This window comes from Triticum urartu, chromosome 5, assembly GCF_003073215.2.
Source record: "Triticum urartu cultivar G1812 chromosome 5, Tu2.1, whole genome shotgun sequence".
Classification (NCBI taxonomy): domain Eukaryota; kingdom Viridiplantae; phylum Streptophyta; class Magnoliopsida; order Poales; family Poaceae; genus Triticum; species Triticum urartu.
In genome coordinates, this window is record NC_053026.1 from 362,903,294 (window position 1) to 362,927,205 (window position 23,912).

General features: G+C 42.9%; 2 protein-coding genes across 4 annotated transcripts; both read left to right on the forward strand.

Annotated features, from left to right (window-relative positions):
- Nucleotides 1-471: 471 nt before the first annotated feature.
- Nucleotides 472-3,237, forward strand: LOC125556006. Its single transcript, XM_048718810.1, has 2 exons — nt 472-1,820; nt 2,854-3,237. The coding sequence occupies exon 1, from the start codon at nt 526-528 to the stop codon at nt 1,813-1,815; it is 1,290 nt and encodes a 429-aa protein (XP_048574767.1). The 5' UTR covers nt 472-525; the 3' UTR covers nt 1,816-1,820; nt 2,854-3,237.
- Nucleotides 3,238-5,521: 2,284 nt separating this feature from the next.
- LOC125509047 lies at nt 5,522-22,415 on the forward strand. 3 transcript variants are annotated; one of them, XM_048673911.1, is made up of 18 exons: nt 5,522-6,203; nt 6,588-6,815; nt 7,331-7,521; nt 7,626-7,785; nt 8,451-8,588; nt 8,673-8,859; nt 9,575-9,720; nt 9,858-10,040; nt 10,556-10,666; nt 15,002-15,121; nt 15,209-15,353; nt 15,669-15,832; nt 16,610-16,696; nt 18,013-18,338; nt 19,747-19,828; nt 19,920-20,059; nt 20,665-20,920; nt 21,802-22,415. In XM_048673911.1, the coding sequence occupies exons 1-18, from the start codon at nt 5,913-5,915 to the stop codon at nt 22,129-22,131; spliced, it is 3,285 nt and encodes a 1,094-aa protein (XP_048529868.1). In that variant the 5' UTR covers nt 5,522-5,912; the 3' UTR covers nt 22,132-22,415. The 3 variants fall into 3 exon arrangements, with proteins under 3 accessions (XP_048529868.1, XP_048529869.1, XP_048529870.1); XM_048673912.1 differs by having other exon boundaries at nt 19,929-20,059; XM_048673913.1 differs by lacking the exon at nt 5,522-6,203 and having other exon boundaries at nt 6,694-6,832.
- The last annotated feature ends 1,497 nt before the right edge of the window (nt 22,416-23,912 follow it).

A 23,912-nucleotide genomic window follows, 5' to 3' on the forward strand; every position in this document is an offset into this window, starting at 1 on the left:
TATATCATTTCTAATATTATATGTGGATGACATATTATCGATTGGAAATAATACAGAATTTCTAGATAGCATAAAATGATAGCTTGATGTATTTACAGACTTTTGAAATTGCATGCTACATTCCCCAACAACGGGTGCATCAACAACTGCAACAGGATGTGGTGGAGCTATGGAGGCTCAAGGACAACGGCTAGCTCGACGTGTGATGAAATATGAGTTTTTATTTGTTAAACTATATAATTTGTATTGAACTATTTGTTGAATTGTTTGATTTGTTTGATTTTTTGTGATGAACTATGTGATTAAAATAAGTTTATGTTAAATTTGTGTCCAAGCACGTCGAATAGGACCGAAATTCGGTAGTGGGCCATTTTACGTTGAAAATGGACTGTAAAGTGTGCCAATTTGCGTTGAAAGTGGAGCGAAATCGGCGCCTACGTGTGACCCGTCTTGCCAAACACTGCCCCGCGTGCTAGCTCGTCCGCCGTCCGGTCCCCTCTCCCGAAACCTCCTGCAGCTCCAGCAATGGCACGGAAGAGCGAAGGGAAGAAGACCAGAACCAAAAGAGACCCACCTTCCTCCACCACGGTTCCTCCCCTGCCGCCGGTGGAGCCACAGGCTACGGCGCCGGACGTCTCGATCGAAGTGCTCGCCGAGTTCGACATCTTCAGCATTCTCCGCCGTCTCTGCCTCGCCGACCTCCTCCGTGCCGCCCTCGCCTGCCACCGCTGGCGCCGCCTGGCCGCCAGCTGCCTCCCTCGCGCCCCTCCTCTCATCGGCCACTTCTTCCACCCAACCGAAGTCAATCCCCCGTTCCCGCTGGAGGAAACCAAGGATCCCGACACCCCCGCCGTGTTCGCTCCCCTCGACGCCTCCTCCCCGCGCCTCTCCCTCGACTTCGCTCCGGAAGCCTTCCGCTTCTACCTCTACGACTCGCACCAAGGCCTCCTGCTTTGCGAGCCGTCCGACCCCCTTCCCAAGAAGGTCATCCCCCGCTTCCTCGTCCTCGACCCGGCCACCCGCCGCCGCACGCTCCTCCCGCCCCCGCGCCGCGACACGGTGCCCGATGACCGCCGCTGGCGCAGCTCGAGGTACTACATCGGCTCCGCGCTGCTCTCCCGCGCTCACCAGAGCAAGCTCTGCTTCGAGTTTGTCTGCTTCGCCATCGACGGCGACCACCCTCGCGCCTGGGTCGCGTCCGTCGACAACGGCGACTGCAGCTGGCGCGCGCTCCCGCGGGACGAGGATGTCGTGGTCGATTTCGACCCCTGGCTGTTCGAAGGACGCTGCGTGCACGCCGCCGGGAAGATATACTGGCCCATCTGCAACTCCGAGCGCGTGCTGGTGCTGGACCCTGTCACGCTCAGGTTCTCCTACCTGCCGGCGCCGCGCGCGCTGCGAATCGACGCGCTGGCTGTGTGCAAGTACCGCGTCGGGGAGACGCCGGATGGGCGGCTTTGCTTGGTCACGGACGGCCAGCAGCAGCTGCATCTCTGGGTGCGCGGGGAGGGCATGTCGAGCGACAACGGTTGGCTTCTGGAGAGGAGGATCGTGGACTTGAGCGCGCTGTGCGACATGATTCCTGGCATGCCCAGCAACCGGATGCTCAGGACCCATTGCATCTGGCCCACCGACATGGACGCCGGTCGCACAGGGAAGGTGTTCATCAAGACCTGGGGATTTGGGCGCTACACCTACGATCTCCACACCGGCAAGATGGAGCGCCTGCCGACGAGAAGCGGCAAGGACTATGCGCACCCCGTCTTCGCCTACTCCCTGGCATGGCCGCCCACGTTCCTCGCTCCAGAGGACTGACTTCGGTAAACCCTGTCGCCATTTTTGTCCAGCGATGTTGCTCGCTCTTTTGCACACTCGGATCAGTGTTTTTGTCATGTGTTTGCTTGCAGTAGTTTGTTCCATGTGCATAATACCATGAGTAAGTCAAGTGCAGTGGCTTTGGAGGCACAAGTGTATCCATGTAAGGTTATAGGCAGTTCTTCTTGCAAGATAGGTAGGATACAGAGGAAGTAATGTTTATTTTTACATTGCATTTTGTACATTAGGTTTACATTTTAAACCGCCCTGTATCTCTGATTTCCTTGCTCGTTTTGATTCGTTATAAAATATCTTTTAGGTTACCTTTATAGTACCCAAATGCAGGCTGTTTTTATGCTGGAAGTTTTATTGAGCATGTTCCGTAGGCTTGTCGCAGGTTTAAGAACGGATCTTTTAGCTTATGTCTATGAATTATATACCTCTGAAATCATCATTAGTTTGTACCTTAATGCTTGTTTTCTCTTAGAAACTTGTCTTGTGCTACTGGGTTGGGAGCTGGTCCTTATTGTTAACATTAAGTGCATCACTTTAACTTCTGATGTCACCTTTATATTCTTTTATCTTTATAACTGGTAATGGTACAATACTGCTTGTGTATTTTCTAGTAATTGGTCATTTAGAAGATCAAAAACTATAATGGATATTGTAACATTCTTATGATTAGATATGCGCCATTCGCTATGTGATTATTGGTTAAGTACTTTGTACTCCTCTCTGTATGAAACCAATTCATAGTTTTGGTTTTGTTTAGGGACTTTTAGCCTAGAAGATAGCCCACTTATTTAGCTTTCTTTTCATACTACCATAACTGTCAAATGGTCTGAATTGGAGCAATCTTTCTGACAGCTCTTTGATAGAATTCTAAACGGTAAACAGCATAGACATGAGCCTAATGTTCTGGTTAGGAGTCAGTTTGATTTTTTTACTACTTGCTTATCTTGTATGCTGGTACAATTATATCGGCTTATTTCAGTGCAAATTTGGTAGCTGATACTTCTGTCATTTCTATGATTCAAGCCGTGTGGTGACTTGTAAAGGAACTGGCGCATCCTATTTTGAAGTCAGCTCTTGATACGCAGGTCATCACTTCCTCATTGTGTGCCATCTCTCTCGGGGAAGCTCTGATTATCTTGGCCTGTATGAGGCCATTTAAGCAATCTTTTGATGCTATGCTATCCAAGCATCATTTGGATCCGATGATATTCAGCAAGGCGTACTGTTAAATTAAATTATGCTTGTTTTGGACAATCCCTTGCTTTAGTCTATTCAGTAATATTGATTGAGTTTTGACTTTCCTATTGTTCTGTCTTGCCTTGGTAATTTGTGGGTTTGGCCATTGTGAGTTTGTGATTGTCAAATTAGTACTCGCTCTGTTCCAAATTTGAACTAAAACCACGACGAATAATTTGGAACGGAGGGAGTAGCTTTGTTTTGTGTATCTAGCGATAGTTGAACATCTTGAATTTGGATGGTAGTGCTAGTTTACACACACCTTGCTTGATTCTTTATCGCATTCAGCCATCGCTTGCAGACAATTGGGATCCACACAATGTTCAGACTGTAAACCACTTGGGTAGGAAAATAGAAAGGTAGCGCCTATACAGCGCCGGTTGCGCCAGCTGGCTCGCCCGCTTTGCCCGTTCGCTCCCTTCGCGCCTGGCGTGCTTCCCTTCGCCAGATGGTTTGTTTTTTCATTCTCTAAAAAAAAGCTACTAGTTATTTTTTTGTTTTTTTATGCAGTTGGTCCCCTATGAAAAAGCCTAGCCGGTTTTTCATAGTACTTTTAAAAACAATTGTGAGATGAAAAACGTTTACATATTTGAAAACAAAACCACGAATTAAGGAAAAAAAGGAATTTGAAAAAGTTCACAGAATTGAATAAATGTTCCCAAATTTGTGGATTTGAAAAATGTTCATAAATTTTAGAGAAGTTCGGGATTTGAATAAAAGTTCGTGAATGTTTGGTCCTGAAAAAGATCATAGTTTTGAAAAAAGTTGGAATTTTTAAAAAAGTTCATGAATTTAAATTTTAAAAAGTTCATGAGTTTTAAAAAAATCATGAATTATAATTTTCAAAAAGTTATTTGAAAAAACACAAAATTTAAAATTATTCACAAATTTGAAATTTTAAAAAGTCATGAATTTGAAAGAAGTTCATGAATTTGAAGAAAGATCATGGATTTGAAAACAACTTCATGAACTTAGAAAAATCATGAGCTCAAAAAACTTTACAGGATTAAAAAAATCATGGATCTAAAAAAAAGTTGACAAACTCGAAAAAGTTCAAGGGTTCAGAAAACGTTAACGGGATTCAAAAAATCCATGGACTCGAAAAAAATTCGCAGATTTGGAAAAAGTTCTTCAATTTTTTAAAGTTCACGGATTTGAAAAAGTTCATCAATTTTGAAAAAAGAAGTTCATGGATTTGAAAAGGTTCGTCGTTTTTTGAAAAGAAATCACGGATTTGTGAAAATTCATGGATTTTAAGAAATAGTTAAGTAAAACAATTTGCAAAAAGTAGAAAAATCACATATTTGCCAACATTGAGCAACTTGATGCGTGCACCACAAATCCGTTCCCGGTTGGACCAATAGTGGGGAATTCACTGTCTATATATAGTTTCGTACATCTCAATACGACAAAAAAGTTGGAGCGCTGCACAAAATTCGGATGCCGCCATCCACCCAACCATAGGTAAGCCTCCATGTTTTTGTTTCGAGAGCGAACCACTAATTGTTTGTGAGAGCACGCATGTTCAATCCCGAGTGAGGGCGCGACCTAGTCGATCAGGGTGGGGGCGACGAAGGTGAGCAAGCCAGGGACACGGTGAACATCTCAATACCTCACAAGAAGCCAGGAAGCTAACAACATTAAGATCAATATTATCACAAATTACCTTTCTTTGGTTCAAACCAGCAAAACTCAAGGCCATCACATCCCTCCTTGTCCCCGAACGCCGCCACTTTCTTACATGCGTGACCCTCTGTCCCCACAACGCGCCGACCACCACGGGATGTCTTTCGGACACACCCTCTTTTCCCATCGTGTGAGCCATCACTTCCAATCCCACCTGTTTGTGGCTGTTTAGAAAAGGAGGAGGCTCATGAGATGTCAAGGAGGAGCAGTTGCGGATGCAGGAACAATTCCCTGGTGTGACGGAGGTTACTATCATATGTGTGTTAGCTCAAATCTTAAATGAAGTACCATATGCACATAGCATGTGTTACGTATGACAACAACCAAACCTTGCCAGATTGCTGGCTACACCACTGAGGAGGAGGGGCAACATCTGCAGCTTAAATCCGGGCAGAAGAGAGGAGGGGGGGGGGGTGGGTGGGTTGAGGATCGAGCTTGGTAGGAGTAGGGGAAGCTGCGGCTCAGGGAAGATTCGTCGGGTGTGGGAAAAAGATTTTTTAGGTCTAACAAGCGCTCCAGACACTGACAGGTGCGGCCCAGCACGAAGATCCCAGTCCCGACGCACCAGAGCGCAGTTTTTTTTGGATCTTAGAGTTTTGGGTGTACCAGCCCTAATATTTTTTTACACCTAAAAAAGGCCCTATTTTTTTTTTTTACAGAGAAGCACCGAAATAAACAAACAGCACAGCGCGTGGAGTGTCAATCTTGTATCCTCCGAAAACAGAAAGTGGCTCCAGATCCGACAAGCCACTGCCGATAGGCCCTACAGTAGGTTCCAACTCCATTCAACCAAAGCGGCCGCACCTCCCATCGTTTCCCCCCAAATTGCCCATCGCCGCCTCATCTCCTCCAAATCTCCGCCCGCCACTCTCCCACCACCTCCCCCTGATCCCGCCTCCTCCTCCTCCCCCCCGGAGACCCCTCGCGCCGACCGGAGACCCGACCGCGGAGCAGAACGAGCCGCGCGTCGTAACATTTGGCGGGCGAACCACCGGCCTCCGCAGGCCTCCACAGGATCCCGAGCCCGAGATCCCCTCTTCCGATCCAGAACCGCCCCTCCTTCGTCCCCGTCTCCGCTCGAATCTCGCCCTCCTCCGCGGCTCCATGCCAAGCTCGTGAGCGGGACCAGCGGCCTCGGATTTGATCGATCCACGCACGGCATGGCTGGATTCGGCGCCAACTGCAGGCTGGGGGCCGTGCTCTTCTTCTCCGCCTGGATCACGCTCGCGGCCCTCAACAGGCTGGTGCGCCCGGCGCCCAACGGGTGCCAGATGACCTACATGTACCCGACCTACATCCCCATCCACGCCCCCAACAACGTCTCCTCCGACAGGTACGGCCTGTTCCTGTACCACGAGGGGTGGAAGGAGATCGACTTCGCCGAGCGCGTCCGCAAGCTCGACGGCGTGCCCGTGCTTTTCATCCCCGGCAACGGCGGGAGCTACAAGCAGGTGAAGGCCCGCTTTCACGTTTGTTTTATAATATGGCCATGTAAATCAAGCACTGCTAGTACTTGTTAGTCCAATCACTGCTACTTGTTAGTAGTCGTAAAGAGCTAAGACTAAACGTGTACTGGAATAAAAAAGCCACATATGGCACCGATAGATTGGAAATGGAATAGGATTACATATTCTTCACTGTTTTGCACCTTGCGATCATTTATTTATTCGTAGCCTACGTGGCCTGCATTTCAGTGGAGAAGAACATGGATTGGCCGCTAAAGTTCATATTCGCCCACAATGCCATTCTGGAAAGATAGTCCAATTTTGCTTATTTTGTCGTCGCTGTATTGCTGTTACTGAATTCTTTCTTTTGTTATCATGCTATACATCCAGGTTCGCTCATTTGCTGCAGAATCTTCTCGAGCATATCAAAACGGTCCACTTGAGCCCTCCTTTTATCGGGAACCATCTAGTGCATTTGAACTGGAAGATTCTTCCCTTCCATCACAATATGGCCGTATTCTGGATTGGTTTACTATTGATCTTGAAGGAGAACACTCTGCAATGGATGGTCGCATACTTGAGGAGCATACTGAATATGTTGTCTATGCCATCCATAGGGTAACCAACTCTAACTCGTAAGATATGATCTTAGGCTCTTAGCATAGAGTGCAATGGGCCCTTCAGTCATAAGTTATTCTCCCTGTGTTGCACAATGTAGTGTATTTTGATTGGTTAAGACAACTCTTTGACCAACAGTTACTCCATTTGTGTGCAATTTATATAACATAAGATCAATGTCATTTGATTTATATTTAAAAGTACTTATGAATGTGATTTTTATCACATAAACAACATTTTGTGAAAGTAATTGCTGGTCAAAACCTTGTCTTAACCAATCAAAATACACCCTGGAAAATGAAACGAGTAACTGCAAAATGTAGAACTTCTATCATCAGGAGAATTTCACTGCATTGAATTTTAGCATGTCTGATATGATTATGCTCTTGTAAACAAATCCACACAGTTTCCTATTTCCACATTTTGTTCCTGTGAAGTAGAACACACTAGTTGTTATTATTCTCTGATATGTTTCATTGAAAATGCTCATAGCATATTTGTTCTGTGCTTTGTAGATCCTTGATCAATACAAAGAATCTCATTTAGCACGATCGAAGGATGATGTTCGTTCTACTGGTAACTTGCCATCTAGTGTTATGCTAGTTGGACATTCAATGGGTGGTTTTGTGGCTCGAGCAGCTCTTGTCCACCCGGGCTTAAGGAAATCAGCTGTTGAAACTATACTGACGCTCTCCAGCCCACACCAGTACTCTCTCTCCCTCTTTGTGGAATTTTTCTGTGTCTTGTTTTGCTTCTGACTCGGTGGGCAAGTGAAGTGTTACTCATGACATAAAATGATTTCGCATCCAGGTATCCTCCTGTTGCTCTGCAGCCGTCCTTGGGTCATTTTTTCTCCCATGTCAATGAAGAATGGAGAAACGGATACAAGAAAGGAGTATCACATACAAGCAGTCCAAAACTCTCAAATGTAGTAGTTGTCTCTATATCAGGCGGCATCCATGATTATCAGGTATTATTTTTGCTGCTGGTATATTATAGTTAATCACTTAATCCTATGCACATTTGATTATGTCTATGTTATTTTCTTTGATAACAATATTTCCTTGTTTGTAAGTATCTAAGATCTATGACTGCTTATTTGCTGTATGTGATTCACTTGGATACTGCAAACTTCTCACAGTTTTAGAAGACCATTTCTATAATAGACTGGGTTGAGATTATGAAATCTGTGTTAATTTTTCCCATGATTAGTAATTTCTGTTGTATATACAGTGGCACTAAGGAACATGTGTCAGTAACTCAGTATCAGGGCATGACTCGTAAAGTTGTAATGTTTTCTTTGCTGACACTCAGTATTCTGATAATGTCAAGTCACAGATGTATAATTATCTGTTCACAAAATATAAAATAAAGTTAGTTTTTTCTTGTACTAAATCATAATTTACACATTTAAAACGTGATTTTGCTTATACTGGTAATTTCATTACATTCAATTTTAGAAGCTGCTTGTAAGACTAATCTGAAATTTCATAGAATTTCAGATAGATTATATGCTACATGTATGCATGATTAGTTTGTTATGGTGTAGCATTAATTGATCACTCTGTGACATTAATTGTGTCTTTCTAAAGTAGATACCAATCAAATGTTGAGTTCCCATTTATTTTGGTTCAGATTAGGTCAAGGTTGGCCGCATTGGATGGCATTGTACCTTCTACTCATGGGTTTATGGTAGGGAGCTCCAGTGTGAAGAATGTTTGGCTATCCATGGAACATCAATCCATCCTCTGGTGCAATCAATTAGCTGTACAGGTTGAAACCATTTACTCATCTCAAATGCATTAAGTGCTCTACAGTGAAATGTACTGTACTTATGGGGATTTTAACCTTATCCAGGTCGCGCACACTCTTCTTAGCATGATAGATCCTGTGGATCGGCAGCCATTTTTGAGTTCACAAAAAAGAGTCTTTGTGTTTGCGAAAATGCTCCAGAGTGTAGTTCCCCAGTCTTTGAGTTGGATGAATCATGTTTCAGGTTCTCAATCTTCAAATTTTCTTGCGAGTGATACCAAGGAAGCCGGTGGTACGATTTCATTCTTTTCCTTGTTGCATCCTTTTCATAATTGACTATTAATGCCTAAAAGATGTGGGATGTGTACCCTTATTTATGAGCACATAAAGCTTGGCCGGGGATCTGAAATCTAGGTCAAAAGTGACCATTCATTTCCATATGGCATCCTAATGTTTTAAAATAGCCTTTGCCATTTTCTGAATGTGAAATATTAGAGTGCATTTTGCATTTTACAAATAAAAATATTTTTTGGTGCTTGTGGAAGTTCTGAAGCGGTTTGTGGAATTAGCTCTAGTTCACCTCTTTCAAAACAACTTTGATGTATACTATTATGTGTCATGATTGTTTCTTTCATCATGTGTCCAATTCAGTACTAACACTAATCTATTTAAGATGTTGTTTAGGCTAGCTAACTTTACTGCTATAATATTACACTCACGGCAGTTCTAGTTTATGAAGTTTTATAGGGTATGGAAAATTGCTAATTTGGTATTACACGGTTGTTTTACATCACAAATAGACGTGGTTCAGTTTTTGTAGTGAGTTTGTCAGTAATAATTTCTACCTCGTTTTACTGCTTCAGTTGACATATCGTATCTATAAATACATCTCTAAACACTGTAATACAAATGTGGCATCAGCCATAAATAAAGCTTTATAAAAGAGAAGTGCTGTCAAAATCTCATGCAATTCTTGTCGTCTTTACATAACAATATATTTTCTATAGAATTGCAGCGAAATGATACACTTTTTTGCCCACCATCTGTTCTATGGACAAGTGATGGCCTTGAAAAGGACCTGCATATCCAGTCAAATTTGGTTACTGTTTTAGCGATGGATGGCAGGAGAAGATGGTTAGATATTAAAAAGCTGGTAGGTGAAATTGTCTTACTAGTGTTTGATCAGTGTAGCTTCTTCAAAGTTCTGCGTACTGTTTGGACACCATATTACAAATTTAGCAGGCGTCTAATTGAATAAACTTTGTCTGCTTAACTGTTCTCTTGTTGAAGGGTTCAAATGGAAGAGGACACTTTGTTTTTGTCACAAATCTTGCTCCATGTTCTGGAGTCAGGATTCACTTGTGGCCAGAAAAGCATCGTTCGTCCATCGAAAATGAAGTACCTGCTAGCAAAAGGATAGTTGAAGTTACCTCAAAGATGGTCCAAATCCCAGCAGGACCTGCACCAAAACAGGTAATATCTTTAACTGTTCACCTTTCATGTTCCTACATCCTGGCATTCTCCATGTTTCTGGTTCATGTATGCAGGTTTCTTGTTTGTACTGTTTACAATTACAATACAAATGGTCTCAATGACTTTTCTGTTCCCAACGTTGCTTTGTCTTTATACTATCAACTGCAGCATCTGAATCTTATTTTCTTATATTATGTTAGGCTACTACCTAACAAGCTAACCCTCACATTTTCAGTTCTATCAAGTTACTTCTATTGATTTAAGTATTTTTTTTACTGTGCTGTCTACATTGTGCAGCTCCTCCTTCCCTTTTGTTTTTTTATTATGCTTGGTGCAGTGAAAATCATTGTTTTTGAGGGTATTTTTTTTCTTTTCTTTCTGAATGTTGCTTTTGTACAGTACACATTGTACAATGGACCAATTCTATTTCTTGTGCTCATTTGCCTTTATCTATTGCAAGTAACATACCATTTGTTCCCTTATTCACGTTGTCATCATTGTTGCTTGTCGAGCAGGTAGAACCCGGGAGCCAAACTGAGCAACCGCCTCCTTCTGCCTTCCTTTTGCTGAGTCCAGAAGATATGAATGGTTACAATTTCATGACTATATCGGTGGCATCGCGGCAGGTATTCCCTTGAACCATTCCTGTTTTCATCTAGAATGCTTTTGTGCAACTAATTCCACATATGTTCTTTCTGAGTTAACTTTCTGAATATAGTGTGCTTTCAATTTCTTCCATCCTAACCTCTTCACAAGATAATTTGTTACTTGTGCTAATAAAAAAGTGTGTGGTTTAGGGTACATAAATGCAATGAATAAGCATAACTGATAACTACCATCATGTGATACTGAAAGTGTTCTATTCAAATATACAACTTCTGTAACTTGATGTAAGATGTTTTTGCAGTTTAAATTAAACTGCAAAAACGTCTTACGTTAAGTTACAGAGGGAGTACATTTGTTCTCACAAACGTGTCTTGTGAGATCAGGCTCAATCAAGTCTTACCTAACTAAATCGGTACTGGAAATAGATGCTCCTTAGAGCTCTGAGATTTTTGTCCGTCAGATTCGTCCCTCCATCTTGGCCGTTCATTTTCGTTGGTTGCTGGAGCTCTGTGGCCTTTCTTTTTACCACAGTCTTCCCTGTCTGGCTCACTCGTATGGCCGGTGTTGTATGAGTCCATCTGCAGCCAGCATTTGTCTGCCTACTGCTAGGGAGTTGGATGGATTGGAGGAGAGAACCGTGGTCTTGTGATTTGGTCATATTCTTGAAGGCATTAGTGGAGTTTCATGTATCTACTCTTGGTTCCTGGTGTGACTGTACTGCCCTAGCATCCGTGACTCGCCGCCTGCATGACGCTAGAGCTCTTCTTGCAGTGGAGGGCAAGGCGAACCTGCCTTTCACCTCTGCTCTCCTTTGTCACAGCCTCTTCCCTGTCCCTTGGTTATTGGCAGCTTAGCGTGGCGGTGAAAACCCTTGACATAACTCCAGGTGAATAAGATCGCTTGCCTGACTTAACTTTCTGGCCCACTTGTCTGCTTGCTTTGTGTTCTCATTGCACCCTCTCCCACTGTATCATCCCCCTTCCCTGTGCTTCTCTTGTCCCACTTGCTTTGGCCGCCCAGAGCAGAGGAAAAGGACATGCATGCGGTGGCTGTACGTGGCCTAGATGGGTCGGCGATGCTAGTTTAGATAGAAGTCTTTGTAAAAATAATGTTTTCACAAACAATACATCAAGGTTTTTGAGTCGCCTAGCCAAGTCGAGTCGCCTAGCCAAGTCGAGTCGCCATGCCTCCGAGTAGTGGCTCGCTGCGATTAGTCTGCGACTCGTCGTGATTAATCGCCCCAAGTCGCCCCAGGTGTTAAGAGGAGGAGGAGGAGGGGGAAGAGGAGGAGGAGGAGGGGAAGAGGTGCTGTTGCAGGCGGAGGAGGGGGAAGGCAGCTGCTTGGAGGATACTTCAGCTCGGAGAAGGCAGCAGCAGCTCGTAGGAGCGATGGAGGCGGCGATTCTGATGTGGGATGGGAGCACGCGTCTTGCTCCTCCTCTGTTTTGTGCTAGAGAGCTGGCCCAATAGGCCCATTATGTACACCTAGCTTCTAAATAAAATCCAAACCGTCCATATGCTCTAATCTGGACCGTGCATCTGCTCTCCCATGTGCCTTTCTCTTTCGCCTCTTCCGTGCTTCTCCTCGTACAGGCGGCGCACTCTCCAGCTTCGCCTCCTCCTCCCCCGCCTTGGACTCAGGCCTCCTCACCTTCCCAGTCTTCCCTCCCAGTAGCGGAGCTACATCAAAATGACTGGGCGGGCCAGCTTGAAGAAAGCCCAACGTTTTTTACCTGCATGGCCCATTTCTGCCTAAAGGCCCATTGGTTTGCAGCAAAACTGGGCGGGCCACAGCCCAGTTTTGCTTGCACTAAGCTCCGCCAGTGTTCCCTCCCTTGGCCTTGCTGAAGCAAGCCGCCTTGCTTTGAGGTCCTAGTCGCCCGACTAGTCGTCGACTAATCGTCGACTAGCCTTCCAGCCGTGCGACTCACTCCAACGACTTGGCGATTAGTCGGCGACTCAAAAACCTTGCAATACATGGGGATGCTGCTGCATTAACAATGAACAACTCATAGGCAAGCCCTATTGGTATTTTTTTGTCATAAACAGATAAGCTTGCAACTTTAATTTGAATGTTGGATATTTTCAACCCAGCCAAAGAGAAGAGAGAAGTGGATATTACACCCCTCAAGTTGAATAAAATTCAACATGCAGTTTCGATTTTTTACCAGGTGAATAGTAAATTCAAAAAAATACTATTTTTTTTCAAAAAAAATCCGAATGATTTTTGCATGGACAATTTTTCAGCGCGTGATGTCCATGCCAATTTTCAGCTTGTTTGGACATTTCAGTGGTTTCTCAACAAAAAAAAACTGCCCGAACAGTACACGAACTGTTAACTATTTCATAGATGTCACATTTGTCTTTTTTGCTGAGAGCCACTCAGATGTCCGAACAAGCTGAGAATTGGAACGGACATCACGCAATCAAACATCGTCCATGCAAAAAAAATCAGAATTTTTTCTTAAGAATTTACTGTTCACCTGGGAAAAAATCAAAATAAGAAAACATTTTTTTTGAATTTTTTATTTAGAATTTTCTTGAATTTACTGTTCACCCGGTGAAAAAACGGAATTATTTTTTCAATTTATATTTCTTTCGAATTTACTGTTCACCCAGTCAACAGGTCAAAACCGGTCAACGGGGAGGGGAGGGTTGAATTCGGCCTGGTTGTGAGAGTTGGGGGATGTAAACTAGACGGTATTGGAGTTGGGGGTTGCATATTAGACTACGGCTAGAGTTGAGGGGTGTAATATGCACTTCTCTCAAGAGAAAACCCAACCGGTTAGTCGGGTTCTTTTAATATAATATCTTACACTAACTTTTGTACAGCACACATGCGAGTAGAGAGGCGATTACTGTGTTTCCAAATTCATGTTGAATAAGGAAAAAATGTAAAAAAAAATTCTTCCAAGTTAACCAGAGAACCACAAACAACCTGAGCTTCAGTTATAATTAACAAAACAATCTGAGCTCAGTTGTCTACTGCACGTGAAAATAATGAGACCCATCTCTAGTTTATTATTTATGACCTGGAAGTCTAGAAAGAGTAAGGCACGTTGAATCCACCAGAAAGTATGTTTTGTAAAAATAAAATCATTGCCATGGTTTTGGTCCCTCTACTTTCCATGTGCCAGAGCCATGAGTTGGTTGCGAGACCTTATGGGTTTCACCTCTAGCCTACCCCAACTTGTTTGGGACTAAAGGCTTTGTTGTTGTGTCTACTTTCGATACCTAAGGCAACCAAATATTGTTTGTTTTCATGGAGATGAAACGTAAATGACACTTTGTGTGGCTGAATTTATTATGAATTTGGTACAGTTGGCTTCAATATAAATATGCAGTTTGATGCATTAATTAGTAATAAATATGGAGTTGTAGAATGCCTATTGCCTATTATGGACAATTCCTCCTAAGTAGGCAATATGTAGGTAGGTCAAGTCTTTTTTGTCCATCCTGTATAACAGAACCATCAACCTGATGTTCTTATGGATTGAAAATTAGAGGGTGTTATGGACTTGGTCGGGGCAATGTGTCCGGCTGGCACCCACAAGGCTAGCAATGTGAGGGATTAGACTTGGTCCATTAAATAACGATTAAAGATTATCTTGACTTGGTCCATTAAATAACGATTAAAGATTATCTTGTTACAAAGAGACTAGATCAGTTGGCCTGAGTAGTGATAATGCAGGGGTTGCTCAAAGTCAAAATTGGGTGGCAACAGGCATGGACAGTGGTGAAGCGAAGTAGCGGCAGGTGCTAAACACAGGTCTGGGGATGCTACTGCCTGGATTCAGAGCACCTTGACATAATTAGCGAGCTTGACGTACCTCACGAACACCGGCAAGTCTGGCACCTTGACATAATTAGCGAGCTTGATGTACCTCGTGAACACCGGCAAGTCTGGGAATTCTAGCTCATATAAATATGGTAAAATGTGTCAATAAAAACTAAGGGGCTGTTTGGTTTGTGAATAACTTTGCCAAAGGTTGCCACACCTAAGGTTAGGCAAGTTTGACTAACTTAGGTGAGTGTTTGGTTCAAGCCACACCTTAGGCAAGCCACAGTTGAGCCCCGCATGGCATACACACAAAAAGTGTGGCAAGATTCCCTTAGGCTTGCCAACTTGTGGCTCTCATTTTGATGAATTAAGCTTAGGCAAGGTTGGCAAAAATGTATGGCAAAGTGTGGCAATGTTTGAACTGGCCCTAAATCCATCAGTTTAGTTTGAACTGCCATCTCATACGCCTTTGGTACATTTTGTGGTTATAAAATATCAATAGATGCACATAATGAGCCTTTTATTTGCGCATTGAATTGATACACTGGTTGTTCTAATATATTTTGGTATCCAGACGATTTCAGGCAGACCTCCGCCAGCGGCTTCGATGGCAGTGGGGCAGTTCTTTAATCCAGTGGAAGGAACAAGTGCACTTTCTGTTGGCAGGATTGTCCACTCTAGCTATTCACCTGAAGTTAGTAATTAGTACTTAGCATAATATATATGATGTTGTCTAATTTATGATACAAAATGGGCTGAAACCTAGATGTCTTGATGCCAGGAAATATTTTTGAAGGAGGATCACCCAATGGCTTTAACCTTGTCGTTTTCGGTCAGCCTTGGTCTTCTACCAGTTTTGTTTTCACTGAAAACTACTGGATGTGGAATAAAAAATATTGGTGACCAAATTGAAGCTGATAAAAACAGTAAGCAACTGCATCTGTTTGACTTTCTCCTCCTAGTCTTTACATGTAAATGGGTGATAGTAATAACAACTAACAACAGCCATTATGCATTTTATTCCGATCATTATTATGATTTATACAAGACTTAAGAACTAATGATTGCCCGTGTGCTTTCTGTTCTGGCCATTATAATCTATGCAAGACATAACCTCTACACCTATCTGTAGATGATCAACTTACTGGCTGTTGCACCAGATTAAGTAATACTTATCTGATTGAGGAACTTTGGTTAAGCATTGTTACTACCTTGTAACTTCTCATATGTATGCATTGCAGACCTTTGTAAATTACGGTGCTTCCCACCTGTTGCACTGGCTTGGGATTCTGTATCAGGCATACACATTATTCCGAATATCTATTCTGAAACTGTAGTGGTTGATTCGTCACCTGCTACTTGGGATTCACACCAAGGGGCAGAGAAAACTACTGTGCTAGTCCTGGTAAGGTTACTTATCTACTATTTTTTTCGTCTGGAAGTAACCTCAGTAATGACACTGGAAAGTTACATGTTATGGAAATTGACACTCCAATATTTTTAGGTTTTGTAATGCACTAAACCCTTTTTACACTTGCTTATATATTTTATTGTATCTTCTAAAATATCATTGTACAAATCACTTAATACCTGTGTTATATCTTTCTTGTAGCCGCCGTGCACGGCCAGCAATCACCATCTTTCATAGGTTCTACGACCCTAGATTGACTGACCAGTCCTAATGATTCTGCATCAGTCTTAGAATTTTGATCCTCGATTGTACATTGATCCCACAATTTGTGATCCTACCATAGAGCCTCTGATTTGATTCAGGCTCACAGTTCTGACGAACTTGATGTGCACCCATAGCACCTTAGTGTTGTCGCCAACTGACTGCCATCTTTAGTCCCCATGCAGCCATTCTCTATTCTTGTGATGCTGCTCACCACACCCAGGGAGTTTTGCCAGTTACCAAGCCTGTATGTTGACGATGCTGCTAGCCCTAGTTCCTTCCCACTAGCCATGTACCACCTTTGACACATAATGAAGTCTCTCCAAAATTCAAGGTTTTATAATTTTTATTACCGTGATGTTCATTTCTAACATGAAAACGTTGGGGTGTCCATGCAGCCCTAAGTTGTCACTGAGCTATTTTAGTTGTTCTTATCCAATGTTAGACATAAACTGAATATGTTATATCTCAACTTTGAACTCATTATTTAGGTGGCTCCAAATTTTGTAGGCTGACCCGCATTGCTCATACAAAGTCAGTCTTCGCGCTTCGCTTGGTGCTGCAACTAGCAGATTCTTTTTGTTGTACTCATCCGAGGTAATCTTCATTTGCAGGACAACTTTTATGCATGATTGCAGCATAGTCCTTATTTCTGAGCTCGAGTCATGTTTTGAGGGTGGCATCATAATGTCTCTCTTCGCTAAACCGCATTGATTGTTAGAAGTTTAGGTTTAGTAACACACAAGACATGGTGCTGTGGAGTCTATAATCTGTTCACACCCCTTTTCTTAAGCACTCTTATCATGGTTAGCGGCCATCACCCTGGCATCTATGCGCACTGGGGACTACATGATGGCTGATTGAGGGAGGTAGGTAGTGGGGCTAACCTTAGCCCCCCTTGTTGCCGTTATTGTGTTGCCATCTCATGGCTGATTGAGGTAGGTTGACAGTGGGACTAACCTTAGCCCCACTTGTCGCTGTTATTGTGTCACCACTCACCATTGCTAGGCCTGCTGCTGGGCTGTTGATCGTTAGGGCTAGTGGGAGTTTGAGGCAGCACTGCCAGCACGAAGTAACATTGTGGAGAGACCACTGGTGGGCAGCTGGGTTCAGATGAATTGAGAGTCTTTTTTCCTGGTGTGCTATCCTCGCCTCACCTGGGTTCCTTCATAACTGTGACCCTCATCATGCTTGAGTCTTTGAACACACTGCAAATAACTGTCTATTACTTGTAATCTTCTTGAAGTAAAGACCTTCTGGTACTTTTCTTACTAAGGACATTAATCCTGACTGTTTTCTGAAGGTCAAGGAACCACATAATTATTCTACTGGCTAGATACTGTATGTTAAATTGTTAATGCAGGACACAACAGTGATGTATTTGTAATCAACACCACAAAGTAGCTGTTTGAACCACTTAAATCTATAGGCCTTGCTCAACCTTTTCCATGCATCCATTTGTACAAAATATCTCATGATACCATAACATTTAAAACAAACAAGCTAATCTTAATGGCTAATGGGTCACAATTTCGCCAACCTGTAGAAAGGGGATGCTTTAGCTTTACATACTTTAATGGTACAGAATAGGGAATGTATAATACTTATTAATAGGCCATTTGTATATGTATTTATCTTTGTGCGGCGAGGGCATGCATATTACACAAGGATTTTTAGAGGAGAACTTCGGGTTTTGTGTTTTTCTTGCTATACGATCATCCGATTCTTTTCACTGGTTTGCCTATGATGTGTTTCTCGTGGTACAACATTGATGATTATGTAGTCATTAGTCATCAAATTTACACCATTGATGGATTGCAGCATATTTGCATAGAACTGCTAGTTACTGTAGCCAAATAGCTACATAAGACTGTCCATGGTTACCTGTTAAACTATTATTATGTCTTTTGCAGATTCTTGGTTTCATGATTGCCATAATACTGTTTGGCCTGATGCGACAATCGTCAGCATGGGAACGTGACTCTTCTGTGCCATCTATTTTGTCAGCTATTGAGACTAATCTGAAGCCAAAGCCGTTGATGTTCCTTTGCTTCACGCCAATACTTCTTTTCCTTGCCTTCTTATTTTTCACTACACAGCAAAACCCTCGATTTGGAACCTTCTTGTTTGTTACTGTGGTCTGCTACATAGTTGCTAATGGTTTCACCATTTTGGTAACACTAAGTTCGAAATTGATTCTGTATGTGGCTGCCATTCTACATGTCTTCGCCAAAAGACGGTTAGTACATGCTAAATACATCTAAAGTTTTTTTTTCTGTTCTTGTCATGATGCAGGGAATGTTCAGGAGCTAGTAGGCTAAATCTTACTGTTAAGTTATTATTTGTATTTGAAAAACGTCCACTTTACTCTACTGCAGTATCATGATTGTTCAATTAACAGCCTGAACTTCAAATTGTCTAATTTAACCCCCTAATATTTAACATCAGATCATTTTACTCCCTGAGGACAGTTTTGCCACGTAGATCTGTACTTCGTCCTTTCTCTCTCCCTGACTTGTCTCCCTCCCGTCGTTCTTTATTCTTTCCCCACTTTCTCCGAGGTATCTTCTCCCTTGTCCGATCGAGTTGGACCTGAGTTCTAATCTCCCCCATAACAACCAAATGATCCGGGGCTGGGTCGTCGCTGCCACGTGGAGCCCACAACCGCCATACGTGAGATTGGACTCGGCTTTCGTTGTTGTAGCACGTATCAAGCTCGCTCTCAGGTTTACATGCCACCACCACATGGGTGCGCATCGTTGAAGATATCTGTCGTGTTGTGTAGATAGGGCAGTGAGAGAGGAGATAGAGATGCATGTACTTTTCCTTGTCCCTCTACAGACTGACATTGTTCTGCTCCATGTCGTTGGAAAAGAATCGCTCATCTTAGCATTTCGTCCAGCATGTTGGGAGTGAAGCAGTTTTATCATTTGCATGTGCGTGGAGCTGATCGTGTTTGGGCAGTGAGTTGACAAAGCTAGGGGATCCCCGTCAGAGAGCTAGGCTGATCAGGGGTTCTCCATGGTAGTAAAATTGTTTAATTGTATGAGGGGATTGTAAGTTTAGGGGGCTCAGTAAGCCAATCTAAAGTTCAGGGGCTTAATGTACAAACATTATACTCTACGGAATAAACTTGACTTTTTTACTTATGTTTGGAGGATAATTGTTGCATAATGAGATAATAGAACCGACATTTGATACTCTTATTGTATGATGCAGTGGACTCCTGAATTAGTATATTACTTATGATATTGGTTTACTACCCCATGTAAGTATCAGTACTTGTGCTAAGAAAGTGAGATTTGATTTCAGAAATGAGAACTAGTGCACAGCAGTATCTAGAGTTTGTCAGAGCTGTGGTGTTGAATTGGGTGAGGGACTTCGGAGTAGCTGGACATTCTTTCTTTATGGTTATTACCTATATATTGTTTGTTTATTAGGAATAAACAATTAGCTTCTGTGATGCGATCGGTATATGCACTTCATATTCTGCATGCTGCGAAATTGGTCTCCACAAAGGAAAATCTGATTGTAAAATTAGTGAGCCTTGCAGTGTACTATTATGGAGTTTCTGAAACAAGTATGTGTGCAACAAACATTACAACATTTTTTGATTACTTATCTTGTAATAAAATAATGATCTACAGCTGGCAATCTTGGGAGGACGGTACTCATTCTCCATTTGTTCGCCAGTTCCTCGCTTTCTCGTTCTCATTTCAATCTCTCAAGGTAAGTGCCTCCTGGAAGTATGAGAGTATACGCAGATATGCATGTTTTGCTGATTTTTCTTGTTGACACTAACTGATGTACTTTGAAAAAGATTGTGCAGATGATCAAGAACAATACAAATATAGCTGTAGCATTCGCTACAATTACTCTTGTCTGCTTCGTTCATCCAGCAATTGGTCTTGGTCTGTTACTTCTTTCACATTCCTTCCATGCCCATTCAGCCCTCTGCAGGTACGTTTTAACTTGATATACACTAAGTTCTAGCTATAAGATTTTCCATAAGGGCCTGTTTGGAATGGAAGAGTTAGGCAGGAGTTTATTTCCTATAGGAACGGGAAAAACTTTTGCATTCCAAACAAGGCTTTGCTTTTACTTATGCCTGTCAACAAAGTGTTCAGTGGCTTGTTTATTCCTACTAGCTCCATGCCTCTGTATTGCTACCAAAATAACAAAGGTACATCCAATCAGGCACCGCATCGATCTCCACACGACATCTAATGGTCACGAAAATTGAGTTAGACTTGTAAAATAAAGTCAATTTACATCGGATATACCATGAAAGTATCATATGTTATTATTCTGAAAACCACAAAATAAGATGGTGGAGATCGTGGACAGATGGCCCACTAGTTAGTGAGTGAGTTACTTTCGGTGGACATGAAGTGGCAGGTGGAGCAAATTTCTTGCCTCCAGTTCAGTATGCATGGATTAGAATCATAAAACGCACTTAAAATTTATTTTGAATGCAGTGATATAGGGCCATATATATATATATACATTTTATATGTAATCCCAGTTGTTCAACTACTGAAGTGGATGCTTTGGTACTGTAACAGTTTCTTAGGAGCTTCGTTTCGTAACATTGCTCAGAAAAAGGACCTGTATAAATCCAAGATGGATAATAATCCTATTCTACAATCCAAAAGTAAACCAGATGGGCTCGAGCAACTTCTGCCAATGGATGACAGCCCAACATCTGCTAAAAGCTTTACTGACAGCCAGCTAGAAGTGTTTGACTGTCGGCATGGGATTATGATCCTGCATCTTCTAGCTACACTCATGTTTGTGCCTTCACTTATTGCTTGGATACAGGTTTGTTGTTCTTACTTATCTGAATGATTTTGGACAAACTCCTCAATGACAGTAATTGCCTCATCAGTGATGACATATAGCATGAAAATATTCTTCCCTGTACTGATTTTGCAAGCAGCACCAGTGACTAGTCAACAGCCATCTCAATAGACCAAAACTCCTCTAGCCAGTGCCTCAACTGAATTATTATATTCATATCGTTCTAATTGTGAAGGGGAGCCTTGGCGCAGCGGCAAAGCTGTAGCCTTGTGACCATGAGGTCACGGGTTCGAGTCCTGTAAACAGCCTCTTGCAGAAATGTAGGGAAAGGCTGCGTACTATAGAGTTTAGGGTTTAGGGTTTACCGCTGGAATGATCATCTTATTGTGCACTTAATATTTAGGCAACATATGCTAGACAGGCTATTGCTTTTATTGTATTGTCTAGCATACCTTCATATAATTGATCACTGTTGCGAAGAAACTGCAGCTCAGCCTGGCACCTCAGTTTTGGACTTGCATTGCTATGTCACACTAGACTCATGCCATCCATGGAAAGGCCTGAACATTCAATGATGTAATGTGTATCTTGAAAATATAATGTTACTGTCAGCATACAGGTTAGTGTATATGGTTGAAAATCACGCTACCATTCACGGTATAGATTTTTTGCTAAGATATGGTTGACTCCAGTGGGTCATTCCCAGTGAACCTGATTCATGTTCCTACCGTCACTGTACCTTGCCAACTTTGATTCTGGAACACTATTATTTTGTGTTCTATAACTTGGGCACTTTGCGGACATCCCATAGAAACATTTATAGGATGTTACTTCAGCGAGCAACTTATGTTACGCTGCTTAATCAGTAATGATTTAAATCGGTTCCTGTTGTTTCTGTGCAGAGAATTGGAGTGGGTCAGAGATTTCCGTGGTTTGTTGATTCTGCCCTTTGTGTTGGTGTTATTCTGCATGGACTTTTGGGATCACAGCCAACTGCCAGCTTTATATCTTTTAAGTTACCCGGAAGGAGAGGGCGCGAAGTTGGAATGAGCTTTCTCTACCTCATAGGTGGCTTTTATTCCTTTATTAGCTCCATGGCATTGGCACCTTACAGAGCGCTGTATGCGATGGCCATCATTGGTTTCATCTGTTTTGCTTCCAGAATTCTTGAGACTAGAGGCAAGGTGAGAGGTGATATTAGCTCTAGAAAAAGGCACTGGCATAGACATTGACACTAGCTTGGAAAGGATTAATTTTGCGAGAACGGGCGACACAGTAGTGTAGGATACCAGCTCTTAGTCTTTGTGGATGATGACTGCAAACTGCAAAGAACTTCGCTTTGCTTATAATTGCAAACTGCAAAGTGTTACCGAATTTTGGTGTAGCCAGATCTTGATGGTCGACCCATAGGTGAGGTATATGAATGTGAAATGACTGGATGGATCAGTAACTGTACAATCTGGAATTCAAGCATGGTGTACTGATTTGGTGATAGAAGTGAACAAATGTGATCTTATTAGGCCCTGTTTAGTATTGCAGTAGCCTTTTCTTAGTATACCAGCTTGTTTTGTTTAAATAATCTTGTATCTGGGTGCAACAGAAAAGTCTTGCTGAAATTAGTAGATATTCAGTTAACACACTGGATTTTGCAGTCAATAGCAACGTCCCCAACCAAACTGGCTCTTGGCAAGAATGGAGGCAGATTAGTCCTGTTTTTTTTCGAAAAGATGCTTTCCGTAGTTTGGATTGTTTTCATTCTCCCCGGTGTTCTAGACTTTTTGAGTAAAATGTTGCCATTTCAATTTCTTCATGGCGATTCTTATTAGATGCTTTACCCCTGGTTCCACAATTGTCAAGCTTTGCTTGCAAATTTTGTGCTTTGCGCATTTAAATCTGCAGGAGGTTTTGTGCTGAAAAATTGCTTATTTTCTGCAGCTACAGGTCAGGGTTTCACCTTGATAAAAATGCAATGAAAACCCTGCCATTAAGCAAATAGCTCCACTTAATTGATTGCAAATCTACTATTCCTGTATCCCTATAGAAACATGCGGGGCAGATCCAAATCTCTACTTTCTACTATTATTAAAGGGGAGTCCGTACTTCGTCTTTCGGTTATCTTGGTTCCACCCCTCGAGAGATTCCCAATTCCACCGAGTTTTTTTTTGCGTCGCCTCTGCTTTGTACGTGCTCCCCTCCATGCTAAGAAAAACCAGCGTCCTCCCCTCCATGCTAAGAAAAACCAGCGTCCTCCCCTCCAGCCTAAAGGAAACCATTGGCAAAAGACCTGAAAGAAAAACATAAGGTATGTCTGCCCCGACATCTCATGTGACCCAAGCACAGCTTACCCATGCAACCTCTTGCTCCTCATGTTTCCACCTCGCTTCCCGCTCCTCATGCAGACAAGGACGACGAGGATCCGCCAAAGAGAATTGTGAACATGAGGATGAGAGCGGGCCGTTCCAAGTAGCCCATGAGAGCGGGCTGTTCCAAGTAGCCCCTCGCTGCCGCATAACCTCGTGTCCCGCTCGACGAAGACGATGAGAGGGGCGACCAAGAGCACTACGAAGAGGAAGAGAGCGGGGACAAGTGGTAAGAGGATGCCACCACGAAGTATCCAAGAAGAGAGAGCCGGAGATGCTTGCAAAGGCGGCGGAGATCGGGTACAAGATGCTAAGCCCGCTCTATGTACCGTCGTCTAGGTAGCCAGGCAACTCCTCCATGCCAGCGTCTCCATCATCATCACTCTCTTCACTGGAAGATAACGACTCCCAGACACGCATGACCGAGCCAATCGTCCCCCGCCACTCTCCACAACGGTGCCACTCATCCAGCCACCAGGGGCTTCCTTCGGCCGGCCACCTCGACGATCAACGCGACCTGTTCTTCAACTACATCAACCGTCCCATTTTCACAACGCGACCTGTTCCTAGAGATACTCCCTCCGTTCGGAATTACTTGTCTCAGATATGGATGTATCTAGAACTAAAATACATCTAGATACATCCATTTCCGC

Coding starts and splice junctions, on each gene's coding strand:
- LOC125509047 (XM_048673911.1), top strand. CDS start 5,913: ATGGCTGGATTCGGCGCCAACTGCAGGCTGGGGGCCGTGCTCTTCTTC. Junction 8,589..8,672: donor GCAATCAATTAGCTGTACAG/GTTGAAACCATT, acceptor AACCTTATCCAG/GTCGCGCACACTCTTCTTAG. Junction 8,860..9,574: donor TGATACCAAGGAAGCCGGTG/GTACGATTTCAT, acceptor TATTTTCTATAG/AATTGCAGCGAAATGATACA.
- LOC125556006 (XM_048718810.1), top strand. CDS start 526: ATGGCACGGAAGAGCGAAGGGAAGAAGACCAGAACCAAAAGAGACCCA.